The 26,398-nt window shown below is 36.4% G+C and overlaps 1 protein-coding gene across 2 annotated transcripts in view; it reads left to right on the forward strand.

Annotated features, from left to right (window-relative positions):
* LOC145669278 (extended synaptotagmin-2-like) overlaps positions 1 to 26,398 on the forward strand; it is a 128,684-nt gene that overhangs the window by 39,098 nt on the left and 63,188 nt on the right. For both annotated transcript variants that reach the window (XM_081737595.1, XM_081737596.1), the window contains exons 5-8: positions 493 to 559; positions 1,535 to 1,680; positions 6,614 to 6,734; positions 15,315 to 15,488. In XM_081737595.1, the coding sequence (XP_081593721.1) occupies positions 493 to 559; positions 1,535 to 1,680; positions 6,614 to 6,734; positions 15,315 to 15,488 (508 nt within the window). The remainder of the gene's footprint in view (positions 1 to 492; positions 560 to 1,534; positions 1,681 to 6,613; positions 6,735 to 15,314; positions 15,489 to 26,398) is intronic.

Below are 26,398 nucleotides of genomic sequence, written 5' to 3' on the forward strand. Positions count from 1 at the left end.
CTTCAACTTACATAAGTATTTATTAAATATTTCTACAAGAGCTTAGACATTCACATATCAAGAAATTAACGCTATCTTCTGGATACTATGTTTAAACAAAAGAATCATTAAATACATAAAAACATTATGTCTGATAATCCCCAAATATCGGTCCCATTTAAATTATATTTTAAAAAGACTATAATTCAACCATATGATAATACATAAATAAATTTTAGAATGGTTGATCATAAGCGCTATGTATTTTACATTAACCGAAGAAGAGAGTGTTTATGGTTAAACCAGTGAACGTTCAGTGAACCAGTGAACCACTTGACGTAAACATTCCCGCTGTTGCAATCATTTTCAGCATTCATCCGATATTTTGTTTCTGGTTTAAGTGGAAAACCTTGCTTAAGTTTTACTGTCACCAAAAATGCCAATAGTTTTTAAATCTGGATATCAAAATTGAATTCACATATACGCTAATTATTTATTTTTGTAATTTTTCAGATATGCAGGTGATTGTTGCGTTGAGTTCTCAACCATGAGTATAAGAGCCGGAGTGAAGGATGTGCAAGTAAATATTAAATAAAAATTAGATTATGTTTTCTGTTTATGGTTCGCTATGTAAGAGATGATTTTACATCAGGTTTAGACAAATGCAAACTACACTAGACTCTCGCTAATCCGGCTCTCAGTAGTCCGGCCTCTCAGTAATCCGGCGCACATCCAACCAAAAACATGTGCACAATGAATTATCGTGTGCATGCGCAACAATGCTTAGTTAAACAGTGCTTTATGTACTGTACGTATTCGAAATTGTAGTATTCTTTACAGTTCGGAATCATGTCTTCTAAAAGGAAACACGTTACGCTAGACCTCAAGCAGAAACTCGAAATTTTAGGTAAGTTAAATCGAGGTTCTTCGCAGAAAGCCATTGCTGCTGAGTTCAATGTTGGACGAGCAACTATTTATGACATCAGAAAGAAAGATGTTATTCGACACTCAATAATCCGGTACTTCCGCTAACCCGGCACCCATATGTGCCAGGAATTGCCGGATTAGCGAGAGTCTAGTGTATTGCTACTAGACAGTAAATGAGAAGGAATATGTAACTTTAAACGTAAATAATATCACTGCGAATAAATGGTCATATAGGATCATCATATATATGATATATATCATATATTGTGGTATATATCATAATTTCAGCTTTGAATCACTACACACAAATTTATATATAAAAAAGTGAAGGCAAATTTCAGACTATTTAGTCCTTTTATAAGATTTTAATGTCAGTAATTTGGTAGATTGAATTTAATTTTGAAACTAATATAATTGAATCGGCCATTCTTAAAAGGAGATATGTGCAGTGCATTTCACACGGAACATATTCCATTTTAACAATTGTCAAATATAAATACTTATGAAGTTAATGGAAACATCTAGAAATAAAGTGCAACTAGCCATGTTAACTTTTGTTATGTGTGTTGGCCATCAAATGTTACTATTACTTTTAATGTACCGTATAATTTCTAACTTCTTCCTGCAGGCTCATGGAGTTGTTCGTGTTGTTTTGAAGCCATTATTATCAGATATTCCTCTTGTGGGTGGTGTACAGGTGTTTTTCGTGAATATTCCCACAATCGAATTTGATCTTCTTGGATTCGCAAATATTTTAGACTTACCAGGTTTCAGGTACGTTATTATTACATTTTTAAGGAGAACCATAAATAATGATATACTCATTTATTGAATTAAAGCGAGACTTAGCAAGCGTAGTCCAATTCGTTCCAAACTCATGCAAACTTGTTGTGTATGCATCACATTGCACCGCTCAATCAATCAAGACAAAATTTGGTACGGTGATAAAATCACTACTGATCAAACCCGCAACCAGTCACAGAAGTTTGGAGGGGGCTATACATATGCTTTGTGCGGCATCTATATATTAAAATGCTACGTTTATATGTGTGTCTCCAATCCTTTCGACAATGAGATCTCGCAAAAGTACAAGTGCTAGAAACGTGCTGTTTTCACTGGTCGATTCCAAATTTTGTGTACATTGTCCAGTTCTAATAGAATATTTAAAAAACATGACCGTTATTTTTAGGAGTACATTGGAAATGTTGAATTTTTTAAACAAAGTAAAGCATCACACCCTATGAGTTATACATTCCAATACTACATAGTTGTATACAGGGGTTGTATATCTCTCAGGCGTTTCTTTCATGCCCAAATTATAATTAAAAACAAAGGATAACCATTTCTTCAGCCTAAGATGAATATTGTTTAGAGTGCTTTGCTCAATGAACACTATATATCACTGATAATATAATTAATTATGTCATTTATTTGTTTATTACATACTGCATGCAAGAAGAAAGAAAATACTAATCATACATGAATTAGAAACTCCAATCTCAAGTAGGCTCAAATCTTGCAAACTGTACGAGATATTTTAAAAAAATAATCCATTTTTTCCCTTTATTGTGCCCCTTGCCGACTTTTATCAAAACTTCTTTTCACTTGTAATGTACAAATGTTATGAGGAATGAAAAGGCGATTCATGCTCATATGTGAATGTTGCGGTGTGTAGGGAGCGCAGGTTTAGCTAGTAAATCATTAAAATTTTATACATCTCTATATCAATAGTTACTGAGATTTTGAACGCGTGGTAACCATACCATAATTTTAATTATATACCTTCACTCAAGCTACCTACTACTAATACTAATAATTACTACTACTACTACTACTACTACTACTACTACTACTACTACTACTACTACTGCTACTACCACTACTACTACTACTACTACTACTACTACTACTACTAATAATAATAATAATAATAATAATAATAGACTACTATACTGTGAATGTGAACATTTATTATTATTCACGTACTTTTGAACTTGCACGGCGAAATTACTGCGAACTATGTTTTATTTCTTTATATTTTCCTCGATTTTATGTTTTTTCTTTATCAGTGGACACTAATTTCTCTTTAGGCCGTCGAATAAATCAATTTCGTTGTGCACTTTGGTGCAAATAACGTTACAGAAAGAAGCCGGTTCGTTCCAAAGATCACGGCTAAAGTAAGTAATATTTGGGTTTAATTTCAGATGGCGTGTTAGTGTAGGGGTAACGTAATGGCCTTATGAATAATAGAGCTCTCGAACGTAAGTTCAAATCCTGTTCAAAACAAAGTTAAGCATTTTACAAAGTGATTGTGAAGAATCACTGGACATATACTGGACATTCTTATACTGGACAAAAATACATAAGAATGTGGAAGCAAACACCTGTATCATGATTGAGACGATTTACGAATGCTGGTTGGGAAAGGGCAAGGGAATTACCAGGACATTCCAAAGACATCATTGATCTGCAGTATACACTTTTCGTGTTATCCTTCTCAGAAAGAAACACTACACCATTTGTTAAACAAAGTTTGGCTAAAGGAATCGGTGGTGTAGTGGTAACGTGCCAGACTTCCAAATGGAAAATCTAGGTTCGATTCCCCATCAGATAGTATGATTTTTTCGCATAAAATAATGGCTGCAGAGATTTATCTTCTGATGGAGAACTTACAAGGCATCGCTGGCGATAATTCAAATAAACAGTGTGTGCGTTCTATATCATACACTGTAATCATAAGTGTTTCATATTTATATTCGTCCCCCTCTTTCTCTGTCTTGACGTTTCCCTATCCTGTCTTTGCATCTTTCACTTCTCCCCCTCTTTCCCTCTCTCTCACACACGCATTTCATGTTCCAAAGTTAAAACGGAGCAAGAGCCCGATATACCTGGTCTGGAGAATCTAATTAACTGTTAACTTCGGCGTCGTGTTTTTCGTGCTCTGGGGATAACGTCTCCAGTCCTGGTCATAGTTGACAACAGTTGACAGAAATACTGTTTAAACGCAAGTGAATAAGTAAAATCTCTTTTATATACTCTGGGTTACCGAGTCTCAGTCGAATTACCGGGTCACTACGGATTTGAATCCTCGACCCAGTGGTGGTCTATAACCTAACCAACATCATCCAACTGACAAGATGATTCGTTTGAGCTCTTAGCGTGTTCATTCTATCTGCAAATTACGTTATATCCGGAAGAGATTAAATCAATGCTGGGTGTTCGGAACAGATAAATCTTCGGAAAAGACTAAAAAATGGTAAGTCTTAGGTTATTTGAAAACAAAATTTACTTATACTAATTCGGCACAAAATTTGTTTCCATCCTATGATTGAATTTTTTTTCACGTTGAAATTTGAAACATGCAACATCTATGAGGAATATAAACTTTTCCTTTTCAACATTTGTAACTTTTCAGTACGATACAGTTTGAACTTTTAATATAGGGTATTTCTGATAGAAATTTAGTAGTAAAATATTACTCTTCAGTTTTCTCTTTCTTTCTTTCTCTTTTCTTTTGGTTTCGTTTCTTTCTTTTTTCTTTTTGTTGTACAGTTTGCATTAGTAGTCTGAAATGGAGGATATGACCAACGCTGTCTACTGGGTATATTAGAATGTATTTTGGAACAGTGTGTCCAATGAACACTACCGAATTTGCAATCGAAACACGTGGAAACAAAGCATGTGTGTTAAACTTTTGACATTATTCTGGATTTGTCTCCGAGATCTACAGTTCTACTTGAAATTGAGTATGCTATCCATTATGAAAGTGACATAACGAATGTTTAAAGCATCCTCTATATATTCGAATAGTTCTGAAAAATATGTAAAAACAAACGTTATTTCTATATTACTGTTGGGTTTCTGGAAACGGAACTTTATAATGTTAGGTTATTTTCTTACTACGTTTGAATTCCACGTTTTATCTGTTCTCCCTTTTCTTCTCTCCTCTCCTCTCTCTGTGCCTCATCTATGAATCTCTGTGTAATGGACATCCATTGGTTTCAATTTTTCATTGTGTGTGTTTCAGTTTCTCCCTACATCAACCTATGAATCTTGTTTCGTCTCGGTTTTGTTATTTCATTTTATCGAAACTATTACATGTGTAGTTTGAAATAAGAATTGCGCTCATGTTGTTAGCTAATTTTAGTATAGGAGAGAAGAAAGAAGGAGAGAGTATAGTACGATTATGGAATAAGAATGTGTATATTGGGTGGCCTAACTGCAGGGCGTTAGCTGTCGCAATTTTTTTGATGCGGAGTGTACCATATATATTGTAGTTGAACTATCAAGCACTCTTCTGTTCACATACGTAGTTTTTCTACTACAAATGTTACTTTGGCACTGAAAAGAATCTATGTATAACACATGAGCCGGATAAAAAGTAGTATTAGCATTGCTATCATAGAGTTTATTTCTCGCAGATGTGGTGAAGTTGTGAGGCATGAGTCAGATAGCCTCAAGTATTAGGTAGGTAATAACAGAAGATTAGACGAACGGGTGTGACGAGTGGGAAAGATTTCATCTGATTCAATCAAATAGAAATACAGTTAAGTCAAATCATTATCGAGAGTTCATAACATTTTTTTTTCGAAAGTGGAACAACGTGCGTGATCAAAATTGAAGTGGCACGTGATCGAAGTACATTTAACTTTTTCTCATGATCTGTGTGACATATGTGCTGATGAAACGTTGCCCTATCGAGGAGTGATGCAATGGATAACATTGTTTCGAGAAAACAGGGAACCCGATCAGGACGATTGCCAATTGACAAATACACAATTCAGCTCCTTTCTTCCCTACTGAATGTAAATTGCAGATAAACTGCATGTGGGTTAGCAGAATGAGTATGTGTATCTTGCACAGCACAGCATATTTAGTTCCACAAACTTGCACCTTACTGGATACTTCATCAAACCACCGAGGTGCAAAACACCCAACGTTATTCAAATGTACTCCTTCTACAAAGAGTATTACAACTTTTATGCACACCTGGTCTTGCTCGTATGAACGGAGTGAACCGTGTTTGAAGTTGCAATTAACATCCTGAATCTCCTCGTTCAAAGACAGTACAGCCTGCGCAAGCTGATGGTGTGAGGCTATTTGTTATAGTATACGACATCCGTGATGGATCTTTCATAATTCTGTACTTCACGTGCAGATGATCGATGCAGTCTATTACTGTTATTTCTTGCAATACCACCTTCGGTCCTAACTTCTTTCTGAGAGCGACACTCATAATCTTACATGACTATGCCAGGTATTATACTGCTAACGCTATGCAAGATCTGCATATCTAACGATGGGAGGTACTCTAATTCCAAGAGAAACCATCGATCCTTGCGGAACATTGACAAAAATAAACGTGCTGATAGTGTACGACGCCTTCTACAGGTATGACAGACGGACGTATATATGAGGACGATTACATTGTCGCAATATAACTATTATTTTCTCTGCTAATAAAAACAAGTACTGCTACTACTGTACTTGTACTGCTGCATCTACTGCTACTACTACTTTTTAACCAGTGGTTTTATTAGTATAGTAGCAATATCTTTAAATGTTTAGAATGATGTATTTATTTTAATCTTTTTATAATAGTTATTATTGACTGGAATTATTTTACCAAAATACATATGTCAGCAATATTTATTAAAGAAACACTTTTATTTATTTATTTTAAATCTACACAAAATTAATTTTTCAGCAATATTCTTCATTCAATAATTGAATCTACAATAGCCAACCTGCTAGTGATACCAAATAAACTAGCATTTTCTCTTACTGCGAATATACCAAGTAGGGTGGTGAACATGCCGGATCCAGAGGTAGGTAAAACTTGAAGCAGGAGAAAAATCTTCACTAAGACAAACATGTAGTTAGTCAATTGTGTTAGAGTTTAACGTCCTTTTCAGGATCAAGTCTATACGAGACGTGGATCCACAGTTTGTCTTGGGGTCCCACCCACATGAACTCTTCGTTCGGAATCGAATCCAAAGTCCCTTGTGGAAGACGTGGACGCTATCTATATAGCAACGAAAGATAGATATTTTGTAGTTCAAATTGCTGAACGTATATTGTTTCTTTTATTACTGCTTAGTTTAGCCAAAATTGATTCCCTGAAAGGCAACCTTAAAAACTTTGAATACAGAGAAACTTCAAATGGAAAGATTTGAAATGGCGAAAAAGATTTATGCGCACAATTGCTTTTCCTGTTCCATGTTTTAGAATGACATAAGAGGTACAGTACTGGGGCCTTATTCTGTACCAGCCTTCGCAAAAATGCGTAGCGTAATACAACGCAAGACTTACAAATATATATATATATATAACTGCTAAGTTTATTATCGAAACTAAAACGTAGATTTTGCGTTGCGTTGACGAAAGCTTTACGGATGAGACCCTTTGTATGATGTGTGGAAGATCAGCGCGTAAATTTAATCAGGTATGTCAGAACAACTGTAATGGTAGATAAAGTTCAGGACATAATTTTGAATGATTGAATTGCAAGTCTCATGGTAAAATCAGATCAAATATTTTGTATACTTGGGACCCGAAAGTTGGAAGTCTTTCCACTGTAGCTATAACATATTGTTAGTTGTGCCTTTAGATATGTGTTCAAAATGAATAATAATTTCGAAAATATTAGCAATATTTTATTTCGCTTATCGACTTTTAAAGTAAATCACAGTTCTATTTTTATAAAATATTTTGATAAAATCAACATTCTTTTTCTTTCTCCGAATCAAAATTAGAAAAGAAAAAGAAGAAATATTTATATTTAGTTATATTAATCTGATCGAAGAAAGCAACGCTAGATAGCTAGATTCCTAACGGAACATGAATGTTCAATACATTGAAATAATAACACAGAATATCCGTATTTTGTGAATATTGGTACATAATCGAAACTGCATTTTGTACTAATAAACAAAAACACAGTGAGCAAGGCTATGTGATAATATGTAAAAAAACAGTATCACGTAACAGTTTCAACACAATAACTGTGTCTTCATCAGACTTCTACTCCTTCTGGCTGCTTGGGAGTTGGTCATCACTTATATATACTTTCCGAAGATCAACTTTTAATTAGGCTCCGCCCCTTCATTAAAAAGTAGCCTAACACTTGTGTGGCTTTCACTTTCACTTTTTAGCTGCACACGTGTTCAATTAAAAGTTTACTTTTTTCACTGGATGCATTCTGTCCTCTAATTATCCTTATTTTCCTTGTTAATTTTTTTCACTTTCTTTCTTCTTCCTTTTCATTTCTTCTTCTCTAAGCAGAATCTTCTCCCACTCTTTATTTATCGAGAATCCTGCATTCCAATTCATCACCTTGTCTCCTGCCTTCATAATCTCCCTGGCTTCCTTCCATTTTCTCACCAAAGTTCTGTTCTCTACTTCTGTGACCTCTGCTTCTTCCCACCCTATCCTGTGGTTTGTCTCTTTCTGATGCTTGTATATCGCATTGTTGTCCCTTTTCAATCTTACATCATCCTGGTTCTGTTTAATCTTTTCTTGCATTTTCTTTTTTGTTTCTTCTATGTAAATTTTGTTACACTCCGCGCATCCTACTCTATATATTACTCCCCTTTGATCTTTATCCGCTATTGCTTTTCTCTTGGTTCTTCTGACTAGTTCAATTATTCTGCTTCCTCCTTTCCTGTACGTCCTAATTTCTGCTTTCCGAAGCATTCTCTTCATCTTCTCTGTTTCTTTGCCTAGGCTTTCTATTCCAAACCATTTTTTGTTCTTGTCTTCTTCCTCTTTCTTTCTTTCTCTTGCTATGTCTCTTGTGACCCTATCCTGTTCGTTGTATCCATTTCTCCTTAGTTGTGTCCAGAACTTCTTTCCATGCTTTTTATGAAATTCTTCTTTGTACCCTCATCCACATCACTTTGTGGCAATACACTCCCGCGCAGCCAGAAGGAGAAGAGGATGATAGATAAATTAGGAAGAAGAAATGAGAGCACAGTGCTTTTTAGCCTGGATGTTAAGAGTATGTTCAGGAGCCTTAAGAGGTAAGAAATATTGAGAATAATAGAAGAGGAAATGGGTGAAAAGAGAATAGAAAATTGGGACAGTAAGAAGGTAAGAAGAGGATTAGAGGAATTGTGGGAGAATGGATACTGCATAATCAGAGACAGGATTGTTAAAATCAAGGAAGGACTTAATATAGGAACTTGTTTGAGTCCAGTACTATCAGATATAGTAATGAATCGATGGGAGAAGGAGACGATAGAAAGAGAAGGAGAAAGACTGCTTCTTTTTTGCCGTTATGTGGACGACTGTTTAGGAATATGGAAGGGAACGAAAAGGCAGCTGGAGAATTTCATAAGGGACGTGGAAGATGAAAAGAAAGGGATTAGACTAGAAAATGAAATAGAAGTAGACAAGGAGATAAACTATTTAGATATGAAAATTAAGAAGTCGGAAGAAGGAGAGTTTATTACAGGGGCGTCATTTAGAGGGGCAGGGAGAGGCATTTGCCCCCTGAGTTTGAGATGTATATAGATTTTATCAATAAAATAGTAGTAAATTAGTGAAAAACGCGAAATTTTACTTATATCAAGGGGTCTTGCCCCCCAAGCAAAATCTGAAATGACGCTCCTGGTTTATTACACCCTGGTACAAAAAAGAATGTGCAGCTGGAGTGTAATGCCACAAACGAAGTGATGTGGATGAGAGTACAAAGAATTTCATAAAAAGCATGGAAGAAAGAACAGGAGACCTAAACACAAATGAAGAACAGAGGAAAACCGATTTAAAGAAGTTCTGGACACAACTAAGGAGAAATGGATACAACGAACAGGATAGGGTCACAAGAGACATAGCAAGAGAAAGAAAGAAAGAGGAAGAAGACAAGAACAAAAAAAGGTTTGGAATAGAAAGCCTAGGCAAAGAAACAGAGAAGATGAAGAGAATGCTTCGGAAAGCAGAAATTAGGACGTACAGGAAAGGAGGAAGCAGAATAATTGAACTAGTCAGAAGAACCAAGAGAAAAGCAATAGCGGACAAAGATCAAAGGGGAGTAATATATAGAGTAGGATGCGCGGAGTGTAACAAAATTTACATAGAAGAAACAAAAAAGAAAATGCAAGAAAGGATTAAACAGAACCAGGATGATGTAAGATTGAAAAGGGACAACAATGCGATATACAAGCATCAGAAAGAGACAAACCACAGGATAGGGTGGGAAGAAGCAGAGGTCATAGAAGTAGAGAACAGAACTTTGGTGAGAAAATGGAAGGAAGCCAGGGAGATTATGAAGGCAGGAGACAAGGTGATGAATTGGAATGCAGGATTCTCGATAAATAAAGAGTGGGAGAAGATTCTGCTTAGAGAAGAAGAAATGAAAAGAAAGAAGAAAGAAAGAGAAAAATTAACAAGGAAAATAAGGATAATTAGAGGACAGAATGCATCCAGCGAAAAAAGTAAAGTTTTAATTGGACACGTGTGCAGCTAAAAAGTGAAAGTGAAAGCCACACAAGTGTTACTTTTTAATCAAGGGGCGGAGCCTAATTAAAAGTTGATCTTCGGAAAGTATATATAAGTGATGACCAACTCCCAAGCAGCCAGAAGGAGTAGAAGTCTGATGAAGACACAGTTATTGTGTTGAAACTGTTACATGATACTGTTTTTTTTTACATATTATCACATAACTTGCTCAGTGTGTTATTGTGTATTAGTACAAAATGGAAACAAGGCCTGATAGAATACTTAAACTGTATTTATATTCGATATCTAATTAACATGAGTTTCATATAGCCAAATTAAGTTACATGAACGGAATTACCAAGAAAAATAATTTTATCATGGTTGATACATGGTCAATGGTCGAAGTGAGACGGTATACGGTGGTATGCCAAACCACCTGTGGTTTTTCAGTGATGAAGACATACCGTCTCTGGTTCTTCAGTGGTTAAAACATACCGTCACTGGAAAGTGGATGCTAATATACCTTTAATAAATCAATTATTATACACAGTAATTGACGAATAGACGTAAAAAGATTTTATTTTTTATGTAGAAATGATTTCTAAGTTGACAACACCGACATTTTTGTTATCTTTTTCCTACCTTTTGTTTTCAAAATGAGGCCTGTTCAAAGCAGTTCATCTAGTTTATATTTTAATGTGCCATATTGAATTGTTTCTTAAGTGTGTGTGTGTGTGTATCTCCTTGCCTTAATGCATATAAATGTTTTGTTTTGATCAGGGATTGTCTTCTGTGCTGGGTAGATCTTTCGGGGCTTTCGAATACCTCTCAGTAAAGTGTGGGGGGGTTCCGGGAGTTTTCCCGCAGGAAATTGTTAATGTAAAAACTCAGCTTTTGAGCATTTTCGTGTACAATTCTCTATCAAAAACACAAGGGGATATATATATATATTACTTTTTCTCTAGAAAGTTGTTGGGGAGGATCAAATTTTCTCCATGTAACCCATCCCCTGTAACTACAGAGAATTTCTCCAATGGTTTTCAGTCATTATGTAAATAGAAATGCAATCTTTTAGACAATATACCCTCACTGTATTTCAACATTTAGATAGCCGATATGTAGAGTTAAAATCACAATAAAACATACTGTCTCTGTCTTTTTACCACTTCGAACACTGTACATCAGTGGTTCTCAAACATTCCGATAACGCTGACCCCCTTTGCATTCGGAAAGTGATCCGCGGACCCCCTTGTAATGCTATCTGAAATTTCACATGGTATTAAAAACCATACTAATTAGAATTACCACTGACAAGAAAAAATATTGCAATAAGTATCTAAAGATACATGATTGTTTCCTAGTGAACGATATTTCAATTGAAAATACAGTAACGTTCAAGACTGAAAATCATTGTGGGGTCACTAATGTGAGGAATGAAATTCTTTGTGTTTTTCCATAATTGCATTGATATCTGGAATAAGTTTTGTCATCGATCTTACGTCCGATTTCGCTGTAAGGTTTTAATACTGCAAAGGGCAGAAAAAGTCTGTTCACATAAGTAAGTGGTAAGGAAAGGCATGAAATGTTGCAATGCCTTTTTAGATAACTCTTCATACTTACAGGGTAGAAATTTAGTAAAGTAGAAAAACATTTAAATTTTTCAAACGTAGGTATAATTTCTGATAGCTCTCTTTTTAGTAACTGAAAAAAATACTTCTGCATAACAGCTTTGAGTTCAATTTTATTCCAACACACTTCAATATTTAGGTATCGCGGGCCCCCTAGCTAGGTGCCACGGACCTTCAGGTTTCCGCGTACCCCACTTTAAGAACCACGGCTGTAGATGGTGCAGATTAATTTAATCATGATGCAGATCATCTTGTAATCATGATGCTATTACATGGTGCAGGTCAACTTTGCATAATGCAACAGAAAATCTAATCTAATACAATTAACAAACTACAAATAGTTGGAGAAAATATTAATGGGAAACAAAAAATAAGAACTGTAACGAAACTCGGGGTCGTAGCAAAATAATTACATTGAACGATACAAGATTTAATAGAGGCTAAACGCGCAGAATCATAATACAGATAAGCTCTTTTTTTTTTTTTTTTTTTAACTGATGGATCATCTAAGCTTAATCGAGTGCTCCTGTAAAACTTGTCGTTTATAATATAAAAGAAGGCGCTGAGAACAAGCAATGTTTTCCCAATTTTGTATATTTAATCTAGGTGCAAAAATCATTGTATTATTTTTCAGTATGGGAAGACAAATAAATATGAAATTTTATTGAAAATATTTAAAATCATGGTGTTTTGATTAAGGAATATCACACCGGAAATCAAGCAAAGGAATGTTTGAGCTCGAGTAGTGAACATCATTAATCGATAACTTTACTTTGGGCAAGGCGGTGATGTCCTGTCACTCTTACTATCATTCAAAGGTTGTCACTGGGTCCTTGCTGTTCCTAATTCACATAGATGTAGTTTTACATTTTCTTACCAGATGTCGTTGCAGTTCGATTCATATAGTATTGCCGAGCAAGCGTCAGCGAGTGAAGGCGGGTTAGAGCCCCGCAGGGCACGTTGTTTTCTGTCTTTCGTTCTTGGGAACTATAACTGTAACTGCTGGAACCGGTTTAGATGAATCGGTTCCGGTCACTGATTTGCCTGAAGTAAAGACTTGCCCATTAATCCATTATGAACTGGTATTTTTGCTGCTTTCGGGACTGAAAAGCGACACACAGACCCAGAATAACAAAGACAGAAGTTGTGACTTGTTCGATCACTATCATGTTTAAAATCACTTAATTGCACAATAGGAGTTTGCTGGCATTGTCTTACAAGGGAACATCTTATATTGGTAGTAGCGTTGCCAATCAAACAACGCACAATCGATAGAGGAATGAAGAAAAGTAAGAAATCCAAAGTTTTATGGGCCGACACCCAGAAACACAGGAGATACAGAGGAAAGAAAGATCTAGATTCACGTGAAGGTAGCAAAGTAAAACTTTGGATTTCTAAGTTTTCTTCCCTCCTCTATCGATTGAACATTGTTTAATTAGCCAATGCTGCTATCAATTAGTGTTGCCACGAGACGAGACATTTCTCGTGTCTCGTCTCGTCTCGTAAACGAGACGAGATGCGAAACGAGACAGAACCCTTTTAGACGAGACACGAGACGAGACAGACTACTTGTCTTGTCTCGAAAACGAGACGAGACGGACGTCTCGTGAAATGTCTCGTCTTGTCTCGTATCTCGAAAATGAAAATGCTGGCGGGAATGGCCAAGATTGAAATTGCCAGTGGACCTATAGATTGCAAAAGGAAAATCCCCTTTGTAAGAAAACATGTTGAAAAGCCTTCATAGAAAAGTGTCCTCTGTCTATTGAATGAAACAATCGTGATACGTAAGCTTCCAGGAATATCATCCTTAATCTCTTGTCCCAAATTCCCCTTGCTGTAAACTGAGGAATTCTCATCTTTTTTCATTTCTGGCCGGAATGATGACAGACAAAACAAAGACAGGGAAGATTTTTACAAAAGTCAAGAAACCGAACTACCGCCACCAGCTATTCAATTTGAAAACCGTTTCCTCCCACTTTCTTCATTCTACCATTTCATTCATTACTCATCATCACCGTCTCCTTTAGCCTAACCGGCATAATCGTGGGACGTAAAACTCAAAAGATTTCAATAAAATTATATGGTTCCAAGCTTTTTTTAAGAAAAAATTTATAATAATTGCAACAAATCTAAACATGCTAAAATGGAAAGTAGTTTTTGGATTGGTATGGGTTAACACTGTGAAAGCTAAAGGCTGGAAAGCAAGTGGGCTGATAGTATACGGTAGTGTCGGGGATGGTGACACCTTTACATCGAACTTTGCTTGTCGTGAAAACATTATTTGACATTAGTGTCTTCATTTTCCACGTACCTATGAGCAATTTACTATATATTCGTGTATTGAAACTGGTGAAACAAATTTCAATGTTTCAAAATGTTAAAAAAAAAAAAAAAGAAGACCAGGGTCGAGAAGCCTCAGACAACTAACAGCAGAGATATATTATCTTGTAAAATATTTGTCCTTACCTTGTGAGCTTATTTGAATTTATTTTTAAGACCTTTAGGCAACTTTGGCCCACTCCGAATAGATGATGATGGGAAAATTAGTGGAATGAAGAAAGTGATAGGATACAAGACAACTTCAAGAAAACACACACACACTCGATGTTTGTCCACCACAAAGCTCACATGGCACTAACCGAGTACCACACACACCAGAGGTAAATGCTTCACGGTGTAGCTACCGTGACATTTCTTGTCTTGGGTGTTCTGGGTAATAACTTAGTTGTATCTTGATTAGCATGGTGCAGTCTGCTACATTTTACTTTCGTTCCCATGGTATGCTGCTATTTTTTTACGAGACAAACGAGACGAGACACGAGACGGGACAAGCACATTTTTCGAGACGAGACACGAGACGAGACAGGCTTTGCACGAGACGAGACGAGACTGTCTGAAGTCTCGTCTCGTCTCGTCTCGTGGCAACACTACTATCAATATAAGACGTCCCCTTAGTATTGCATGTGCAGATTTTGATACGAAAGCAACTATTCATTGTGTTGTTCGATTATCGTCTCGTGCTCTCAAAAGGACACTACGATCAATGATCAGTATTCTGAGATCCTCTATAGGTATACATTTCGTGATGCGAATTTCGTCGGAATCGGGCTATGTATACACAATATAAAACTTTAATGAGTTTGACTAGTGTATATTTGTATGGATACATTTTATATTTGTATGGATAATTTTTGTTTGTATGAATAAATTTTTACACTTGTTTGTATGAATTTTATTGATTTTTTAAAAAAATGTTACTAATTTTTCAAATGTATTAGCAATAGTATTATTATTCTTAATAATATTTTCTGAATTTTGTTATTCCAATTTGTGCTTCTGTAGGGTATATTGACAGTTAACATACTGGAAGCTACGAAGTTGCCACATACTGATGTTACAATGTTTAGTTTCGGTGGACTGCCGGATGCATATTTGATTGTAAAGCTTGGAGCAGTAAAACTTAAAAGTCATGCTATTAACAATAGTGACTGTCCTAAATGGAACTATTGGTGTGAGGTAGGTAAGCACAACTGCATGACAAATATTTATATTTTACGAAATTTAGACATTATCATTATTAATATATAAAAGATTTTGCATAGTTATCACTATGACAAAAGGCACTAAAAGAGTTATACTCACTGAACAAAAGAATATTAATACTGTATGTTGTAAGGAGGTAGCAAAATAATGGTGTACTTTGTAAATTTCAAAATGTTTTCTTAATTAATTGCACTATGCTAGTCTTCTTGTAAACTATCACAAGAGGCAAAAATCACGTTACCGTTATAACTAACTAACAATATGGCCTATGGAGCCGGAAGGTTCAATGCCGCGTTCTCAAAAGCTCTCCACTGACTTCTACCCTTAGCCAATAGGATCCAGTTTCTACTTTGTATTCCTATATCTGCGAGATCCATCTTAATATTGTCCTCCCATCTGCGCCTAGGTCTTCCTAAAGGTCGTTTCCCGACTGGTCTTCCAATCAAAGACTTTGAAAGCGTTTCTACTTTCTTCCATTCTAGCTACATGACCTGCCCACCTAAGCCTCCTAGACTTGACGACCCTAACAATGTTGGGTAAACCGTATTTCATAACGAAGATTCCGCTATTCCCCATTCCCGTTCCTCTTGGGTCCGAATATTCGTCTCAGGATCTTGTTCTCAAACACTTTCAGTCTATGTTCCTCCCTCAGAGTGAGCGACCATGTTTCGCAACCATACAGAACAACAGGCATGATTATCGTTTTGTATATTTTTAGCTTCAAATTCTTCGACAGAATTCGCGACAACAAGAGATTTTGAACTGAATAGTAACACGAATTCCCTGCTTTTACTCGACATTTAATTTCTTCGTGAATATGATTTTATGTTAATATTGATCCTAGATATTTGAAAGTATCCGCTTTATCAAAAGTATTATTTAGTATTTTAACGCATCCATAATTTGCCGTATTACGGTCCCGACGCACTTCCATGTATTTAGTTTCCTCTGCATTTACTTCTAAACCCATGTCCCTGCATGCGTTTAATAAGATATCTGCATTTCTTTCTTTTGTTCTCCTATCATACATTATTAAATTTACATCATCAGCATATGCCATAACCTGGTAAACATCGTTCAACTCTAGACCCCGGTTGCTATCTTTGATTTTCCTTATAGCGTATTCCAGAACAAAGTTAAATAATAATGGCGACAACGCATCTCCTTGTTTCAGGCCATTTTCGACGTGAAAGCTCGTGAACAAAAATATTCCTACCCGGACTTTACTTTGGGATTCATTTAAACATGTCCTAATTAACCTAATTAGCTTTCTCGATATTCCAAGTTCTGTAAGAACGTTGTATAATACAGAGCGTTCAAAAAGTCTCTATACACCTGATTCGTGGAAGCAAGCATGTTTGGAGGCTCATGGGGGACATTTCCAACATTTGCTGTGAAAATCTGTGTTAAAATGTGTGTATATATGCTACGCCCTGTACATAGTGTTTTTATGCCATAAAATATAATAAATTTTGAGTAAAATAATTTTCTCGTTGCTTTGAATATGTGACAATTCAGGTGTATAGAGACTTTTTGAACGCTCTGTATTTTTCTTCTAACCGAGTCGTGTGCCTTTCTAAAAATCAATAAATAGTTGATGTACCGGGGACTTGTATTCCCACTTTTTTTTCCGAATATTTGGCGAATGGTAAATATTTGGTCGATAGTTGATCGATTTCATCTAAGTCCGCATTGATAATCTCCAATAATTTCATCTGCGTGTGGGGTCAATCTTGCTAATAGAATATTTGAAAGGATTTTATAGGATGTTGACAAAAGAGAAATGCTTCGATAAATATTACAGTCAGTTTTGTCGCCTTTCTTGTGAATTGGAACAATGATTGATTCTTTCCACTCTTGTGGCAATTCTTCCTTGTTCCATATGAGGAGAATGAGTTTGTGTATCTTGTTCCACAATTTTTCGCCTCCAGCTAAAATTAACTCAGCCGGAATTTCATCTACACCCGGAGATTTCTGTTTCATTAATTTCTTTATAGCGGCTTCTACTTCTATTCGGTTGGGTTCTGGAATATACGGTTCTGCGGTATGTATCTCCCTTTCTCCACGCACATTAGTTTTTGGCTGCGTATTCAACAAATCATCAAAGAAATCTTTCCATCTATTTAAGATGCTATCCGTATCAGTGAGAACTGTTCCGTCAGCTTTCTTAATTATATAAGAACGAGGTTGATAGCCTTTCTTAAATTCACTGATCCCCTTATACATGTCCCGAATGTTTTTTATTTTTACTATTATCTTCAAGTTCCTTAATTTTAGCTTTCAAAAATCGCGTTTCTTTGTTCTAAAAGTTTTGGAAGTTTCCCGCCTGATATCTGCGAAATTTTGTGTAGTTATTTCATTCGGATTTTGTAGCCAGCGTAATTTTACCTGTTTTCTCTTCTCTGCTAGTTTAGTGCATTCCTGGTCGAGCCATGGTTTCTTCTTACAGATTTCCGCGTGTCCCAATTTTTCTTTTGCTGAAATTTTAATGTTATCTCTAATTTCAATCCAAGTATCCTCAATACTAGTGTACTTCGAATCTTCTAAAACCGAGAATCTATTCGAAACTTCAATCTGATATTCCTCTCTTACCTGGCTCACTTCTAATTTCTTTAAATTAAATCTCTCCGTTTGTCGGACATTGAATATTACTTTTATTCAACGATAATCTCTCTCGTATTATCGCTGCTACCAGGTAGTGATCAGTGTCACAATCAGCCCCTCTCAGTGGCGTATTTGGGGGGGGGGCTTCCGGGCTTAAGCCCCCCCGAAATCTTACTTACTATAGTAAAGTATATTAAATATATTGCAGAATTTTCACATTTTCAGGGAAAGCCCCCCGAAAGTTAGTGAAGCCCCCCCCGAAACAAAATCGTAAATACGCCACTGGCCCCTCTAAACGACCGGACATCAATTATGCTAGATTGTCTTCTTCTATCTACCAGAACGTGATCGATTTGATTATGTGTTTTTCCGTCTGGTGATGTTCAAGTGTATTTATGAAGGTCACGATGTGGGAATTTTGTACTCTTCACGATTAGGTTTTGGGATGCTGCAAAGTTTACGAGTCTAACACCGTTGTCATTACTTTTCTTATGCAGACTTTCGTTCCCTATAATCGGTTTGAAAATATCCTCTCATCCTACCTTCGTATTGAAATCGCCTAATAGAATTTTCATATGGTATTCCGGGAGTTGGTCAAATATCCGTTCCACTTCTTCGTAAAAACTGTCTTTTATATCGTCATCCTTATCTCCAATTAGGGCATGTATATTTAAAACTAATATCACACCACCGTCCCTTAAGAGCAATAAAAGAAAGTCTGTCAGTAACAAATTCAACCCGTTTAATTGCTGATAATATTAGTTTGTGAACGAAAAAAACTTGTTCCTAACTGGTGATTTTTATTTCCTTCCCGTAAAAGAACGAAAAATTTCCGGAATTTACAGATCCATTTCTTTCCCACCTAACTTCCTGAACTCCTACTAGGTCCACCCTGTATTTCTTTAACTCACTCGTTACTGATTTTAACCCGCCTTTACAATAAAGGCTTCTAATATTGCATGTTCCAAATCTCATGTCCATTTTCTTTTGCTGAGGTCGTGCCAAGTTATCAGTTCTTGTTCGACGTTATTGTGAATGTTTCTGAAGAAGTGCTTTTTTTTACAGGATGAGGTTGTTAGCCTTACCCAAAACCCCAAGCTGGAGGACCACTCCTAGTTGTCTGTCCGCGACTGCTTATTCAGTATATTCGCAACTAACCTCTATATCTAGAGGCCTTCTTCTCGATCCGCAACCTGAGGACGCGCCATGCCGTGGTGAGAGTAACCCACGTTACACGTTACCGGTATAGTTTGATTATTATTCACAAGTAGTTATCAAAATAACGGAAACATCTCAACAAAATTAAACTCACTTGATCAGCACTTACTTTTAACCTTTACCAATATAATAGTTTCTGCTCGTCACAGAACTGAGGCATATAATGTAAATCGTGAATCGTTTCCACGGGAACAATGGACCTTTTTTCACATGATGGAGCACACAGTTACATCAGGGATTATGGAGGATAATATATATATCGGACTCTCTTGTCTAAACTGACCATTGATGATCAGTACTGTTCAAATTGAGCGATTGGGTGGGTTGGATGAGGTATTGAAGTTCATCCTGATTTTTTTCAAATTATGTCTGAACACGCTGTCATTGTGTATTGACGTGATCACTTTGAAAGATAACGTTAATATTAGGGAAGAGTTTCTATATTATGGATGCATCTGGTAATCTAAAATGTCTACATAATTACAAGCAATACTTTGCCTTTTGAGAGTTATAATAGAATGAACATGATACCATGTTATGTGACCCATGCTAGCAGAACCTACGCCATGTTTAACGACAGAAAGCAGGCAGTTACGTCTCTAACATTCCACGTGCATAAATCAAACCTGTTATTGCAAAGAAGAAAGATGACTCATCGAATCCTATTACACTCCTCGAATTATCAGTGATCTCGGCGCCATGTTTTTCGCGCTTCCGCGTTGGCGGCAGTGATCAGGAGTTTCGAAATTGATACCTCACTGCAAATCGTGGGATTATGCATTTCTCGTTGGCACTTAGTTTTGCCACACTTCTGGGCTTATTTGTTACAATCTTCTTCCATGTTCGACGATCCTTCTCACGTATGCTTGGTTTTTGTCCCGTTTTCTGATCACATGCTTCCACGAGTTCTGTATTGCTATTTCGCCAGAATCTAATGTCATCATATCCTCGCCTATATTGGTTCGATGATCCGTTAATTCATCTCCAACGGTTATTGTCGATGGAATTGTTATTATTGCCAGTTAGTCGTAGGAGTAGCTCTTTGATTTTGTTGGAATGAAACGCAACAACCTAATCTCCTCGGTGGGCAAATAAGTCAAAATAATATCTACCATTTCTTTTTCGTCGAAATTTTCCATTATGTATAATTTGTCAGCCAACATCTACACAAACTCAATCAGTAGTGATTTTTTTAATTTGTCGTAGTGTGTTGCTAGCAGTATCTCTTACAAGTAAGGGACCATAAGGTTGTCGCGCAAATCAGATGCAGACATACGCCATCTGATTGAGCATGAAAAGATATGGAGAACACAGAAATTTAAGGTGCTAAGGGCCATAGGGAGCGGAGCGAGGAAAGAGGAAACATTGAATGTCGGCAAAATTGAAGAAAGTCAGGAATGACGGGAAAAGTTAATTTCTTGCAAACAGGGAAAGAAAGTCAACCAAAAGAAAGAAACTAAACATAACAAGGGCATCAAGGACGAAGAAAGATCATAATCAGGGTTGCCACCCGGACCGCAGTGTTGCCAGCGCTGCATAACATTGATATGGAAGGTATATGCACAAGGAAAAATATTAGTATGATCCTTATTAAGCTGATTATGACTTCTGTTCGTAATGGCATTCGCATTAGAGGAATAACTAGAAGTGTAGATTTAATTCCGTTGTCTCAGGATATTGCCACTGATATAATACGAATTGCGAACTTCGATTAGAAATAATTACTCTAGGGAGCGGAAAAACACGAAAATATGTTTTTCCAGCACAGTAATAATTTCACCAGTGTGAGTCAGAGGCGGACTGGAAGTACGAGAGCCCACCCGGAGAATGATGCCTTGATGAATACCGAGTTGGTCTGGAGTCTGGATTGTAATTTTAGGAATAAACTCGTAGCTTAGGATGGCTAAACCCCCGCCTCCACGAAATGTAAAGTTGTGTATGCGTATCTATAGGCAAGTATTATTTCACTTTATTTTCTACAGTCTGAAAATCTTTTCAACGAATCGTACATGTACCTTCAAATCAGTGACTGTTTTGTCGAAAGAGATCTGAATAAATGAGAAGGGAAAGAACTTCCAAGTTACGACAATGATTAATTGGAATATCTTTCCGTGACCTGTTTGCTTGGGGTGGCTCCTTCGTATTAAAGACTCATATGACCTGTGTAACCCATACATTTCCCTAAAATGAATTATTCCACATAACACACGCACAAGTACATTTCAAATTATATTATTTTAATGTTAGGCCTATTATTCATAGCGTAACTAAGATCGCGTGGCCCCAACCCCACGCATTATTTGCAAATGAGTCCCCATCAATATTCGTGCACTACTATTAAATATACCAAAAATTATAAACCCCAGTTTGCTATCTCCCTTCCTCTTTATCGACTCAACCTTTAAAAACTATTATTGCATCAGCAATGGAGACCTCCTTCTACTTGAGTTTTGGAAACAAGTAAAAAAAATTAAAATCCTAAGTTAAAAAATAAAGATTTGCAAGAAAGAAGTGGTGCGTTTCTATTTGGGTTCAGTACTTCCCGTGTACTTTATAGATACGAAATTGTCCCAATCTAATGCCCTGTTAGTTCCCATAGCTTTGTAATGTCTGTTACTCTTGGATAAGAACATGGAAATTATTCCATGAAAATTCTCCTACAGTAAGGGAACCGCGTTAGACACGAAGTTGCAAATGCGAGTTGTGGCGTTGAAAAGAAGTGGGTCCCATGAGCACAGCGGACCTTACATGATTGGGCTCAGGTCTCTTCTATTCAATATCAAATATATTGCGCTGTCCCTTACTGACACGCAGCATCACAGTATTGTCTTGTAATGTTCGGTTGAATAACATTCAGGCAGAATAATAAGGGAACTTACTTTTGTGAGCAAAACGCATGGAGAATACGGCATGAAAATCTTTTGAGGCCCGATTTCTTGGGCTTTGGACCCCGGGCCAGATTTACGACATCTCCGGTGTGTTCAGGGGAAACCGACCCTTACCAATGCAACCACCCACGTCCAAAAACTCCATGCTTCATTGGTGAATAGAAGGGACCTAACTCTATACTATCGGGGCTCGGTATCTGATGACTTCAAGCCTCATGCTCATTTCTGACATCACCGCTGTGCTTAGGGGATCACAACCTTTTCATTGCCATCTCCCACGTTCAAGAACTACATATTTCATTGGTGAATAGGAGGGACTCAAGCTCGAAACTTTGGGGCCCGATTTCTGGGGCTTTGGGCCCGTTTTCTGACATCACCGCTCTTTTCAGGGGACCATTATTTATTGGAACCACTGGCTTTTTACCGTAGGATAATAAGCTCCATGCTCTTATATTTTCTCGATTGCACATCACATTATTGAATAAATAAATTACAGACGAGATTACATTTTCAAGTTAATAACTTACATGTATTTTTGAGACTTTATTCTTATATTATTAATTTTTCAACAAACAAGACGACGGATTGAGGAGGGACCCGCTTTCTCTAGTGCCCCCTTTCCCTAGCACTGCGGGCCCGTTAGTTAGAGCATAGTTAATATGAACGAGAACGGAGTTTTGAATTAGTTATAACTAATTGTGCAATATCTTACGTGATTTTGCAGAGGGCAGGGCGTACTCGGAAATTTCCGGATATCCGGGCGGCCCAGTCCGCATCTGGTGTGAGTAATCTTCAATGGAAGGAAAAATGCCTTGACTTGAATAAATGTCGATAATACATAGTAATAGCCTAGACTTGAAGGGAGTTTACCCACAAACTCTATAGCTAAACTTTCATGAGGTACACTCGCTTCAATGTGAATTTCCTTGGCGACTATTTAGCTGGCTAACTTGGTTTCACAACAGGCAGCACAATCGCTGTGTACTGTTTCACATTTAATTTCTGTTTCATGCAGTAAAACAAAGATTGACATAGTGTTCAACACGTCCTTACTCTGAAATATCCATGACAATCAATTGTATCAATGATTTTAGTTACCAACCTTTGGAGTATGACTAAAAGTCATTGCTAAGTTTTTGTATTTTTGAAGTATAATAAATATTAATGAAAAATAACACAAATGGGAAAGATTTCTAGATAAGAGATTCGCTTGACAAACAACTCGTCAGTTTGTTGTTCCTCATAAATTTCGTATATATTCAAAACAGAACAATACCATATGAATAGAAAATCTACATAATGAACTTCAGAAATTGAAATAAGTTCTGGAAGATCTTTACTAAGTGTATTCGACACAAAATTGAGCCTTCCATAACAATGTTCAATGATTACATCAAATTTCTGTAACTTAAGGAGTTTACGAGTAGTGCGAGAATCAAAACTTTTCATAGAGAAAGCATAGGTAACAACTGCATTGTCCATTTGAACTTATCGTTCTTCTCATGATACATTATGAAAATGATCGCACAGAAAGAGAACAGCTAACAATTCCAGTTCAAAAATCGATAAAGAAAGCTCATGAGAGTGTACTCTGAGACTAACATAAGCAATGACACTTGAATCTTCTTGATTAAGTACAAATTGTGCAAAATACCCAGAAATATTTTCGATACAGGCATCAGAATATAAACGATAAGGAACCGAAAAATCAGGCTGCTTCAAGGACAGTAGCTGATTATCTCATTTTGAGAAAGATATCAAATAGCTCTGATGTAAGATGAAATTTAGCTTCTTTCTTGATTAGATTAAAGAGAGAAGTAAGACCAGCGAAGTTCTTTAGAAAACATATTATACAATTAATCCTGAAAATTTTTCGCATTTGTTTCTTATTCTTAGAAATAGGAAAAGATCTGACTTATTTTGTCGTAAATCAGTTTTCACTGCATGCATACTAATGACATGACCTAGAAAATCAATTTGCTCCATTTGGAAATGACAATTTCGGAAATTAGGAAGAAAATTAGCACATTCAAAAATACTGAAAACGTGCTTTAAGTGATGAAAATGTATATCTAACATGAAGTTTGAGAATAGGATTTCATCAAGATGCAGAGTAATGTACAACTTAGTGCAATGATCGAAGAAGCAAACACAACGTTCTGCGGGCACAGACTTAATTCTCTGAGGATGACCATCATAATATACTGTTATTCTTGGTAGAGGAAGCTTGTACACGCATAGAGGGATGGATCGAACCCAATTCCATATGCTGAACACCAATTAAATTTAGTGAAATACTGGGTCTTTGTTACCCGATTTAATGTCACCTAGGGACTCCATTTATATCTTGGGCGCTACGACTGTCTGGTTGAGAGCACGTAAATCCAGCACTTTTCATATTCCACCGGAGGATTTCCCTACAGTGAACAGAAGATGGTTGCTCATTGGGTATTCCAAATTATATCTTTTTTTGGAATTTAGCTTCAAATTCTTACTTACAATTCAGCTTTTTATATAAGAGGGAACTTTGTTTTCAACGACAAAACAGAATTGAATCGTGTCAAAATAGGCCGCCAATCTATCATCAAATAAATGGAGCAACCTCTGGCAATGGTAGGTACTTTTTCTTAATTGGATTGATTTGAATTCAATGTCCCATCACAACATCTTTGCTATATTAAACAAAGTCTATTGTTTAAAGTAGAATCTGAATTTGTACTTGTATTTGTATCCGAGGCTAGTACTCTAACGTAAATGGCACCCAAAATCACGAGCTCACGAAATACATGCGTTAGCCATCCGGATGCCCTGAAACTCATCAAGCTCTTTAGATGTTCAAAAATGCCTGGTATCTTTAGAAGATCCGCTGCCGACAAATTAGCTGTTGAACTTTTGAAGTATAGTTATAACTAAGCGAAGGTGGAGTTTCTTGTGAAGTAATGTCCTGGAATATGTTTTGGAAATAGCCAGCATGAAATAATCAAGTTTAACATCGCCTGAAGTAGCTCTCTCTCTCTTTCTCTCTTTTCTATTTTTCTTTTCTTTTTGGCTTTAGGGGGAATTTTGACAGGCGATAGGAAAAAGTTTACCCCAATAAATTTTTCATATTATTTCATGCTCGTTGAATTCCAGGAAGCTAAAGTAATTAATATGTTTAAACTGAAGAAGACTTCTATGATCGGTAATGTATCTCAATGTAAATATTACGATAAATGGCTAAGGATAAAAGTGATAAAAATCTTGTAGTAAGGTGAGTTGATATAATATGTGACAAAGTGTTAAAATTGGTAGGTTTAAAGAACCTTGTTCGTAATGAAAGGCCTATAAAGTCCTAAACAACATTATACATATTTATAAACTTCAAAAACACAATATTTAGAAATCATAATTCAACTTTTTGGACTGAAATGGAGACCAACTCTGGTAAACGATCTAAATGCTAAAGAAATGGAAACACCCTTTTCACGTTCAAGTGTTAAATGAGAAACGCTACAGAGTGTGATAATCGTGAAAAGCGCCTTGTTGGCAACGTAAGTACTTCAAAAGAGCATCTAAAGATATCTGTATTGAATTGTCAGTGCCAGAGGTGTGCACCTTTTTACAATTCCCCAGCATTTTCGCTTTTGGCACTTATTACGTTTAGCACTTTTAGTTCTCAAATATCTTGAAGTCTAGTGATGAATAACAGGTGTAGTTAATTTATGTCTAAAGCAGGAAGAATTCAACTTTTATAAGTATAAAAATATTGTAATGTTTTGTATTTCAAGCTACCCCCCCTAATTTACTGGCTACCGCGTGCGTCTTTGGAGCATGTTGTCCTGGATTCGATTTCCAATGAGGAAACCTAACAAATTTAACTTCACACTCATTCATTTTCCTTAGTCGTCCGTCTCCTTTAGCCTAAAGGCAATACTGCGGGACGTTAAACTGAAATTTTATTTCATTTCAAGTGATTAGAGAATGCCCGAGAGCTATTATTTGAACTTATAACAACTATTAATATTATTATTGAAGAGAAATTATTTTTTAGTTTAACGTATGACGCTTATGCTATTTAGACAGATGATTAATGAAAGTGAATGATTGTGAAGTTAATTTTTTGTACTCTCCCACTGGGAATTGACCCCAGGACCACGTGCACAAAAGACAGTCACGCTAACCATTAGACCAAAG

Source organism: Thermobia domestica, chromosome 13 (assembly GCF_964235325.1).
Source record: "Thermobia domestica chromosome 13, izTheDome1.hap1.1, whole genome shotgun sequence".
In the NCBI taxonomy this organism is placed as follows: Eukaryota; Metazoa; Arthropoda; class Insecta; order Zygentoma; family Lepismatidae; genus Thermobia; species Thermobia domestica.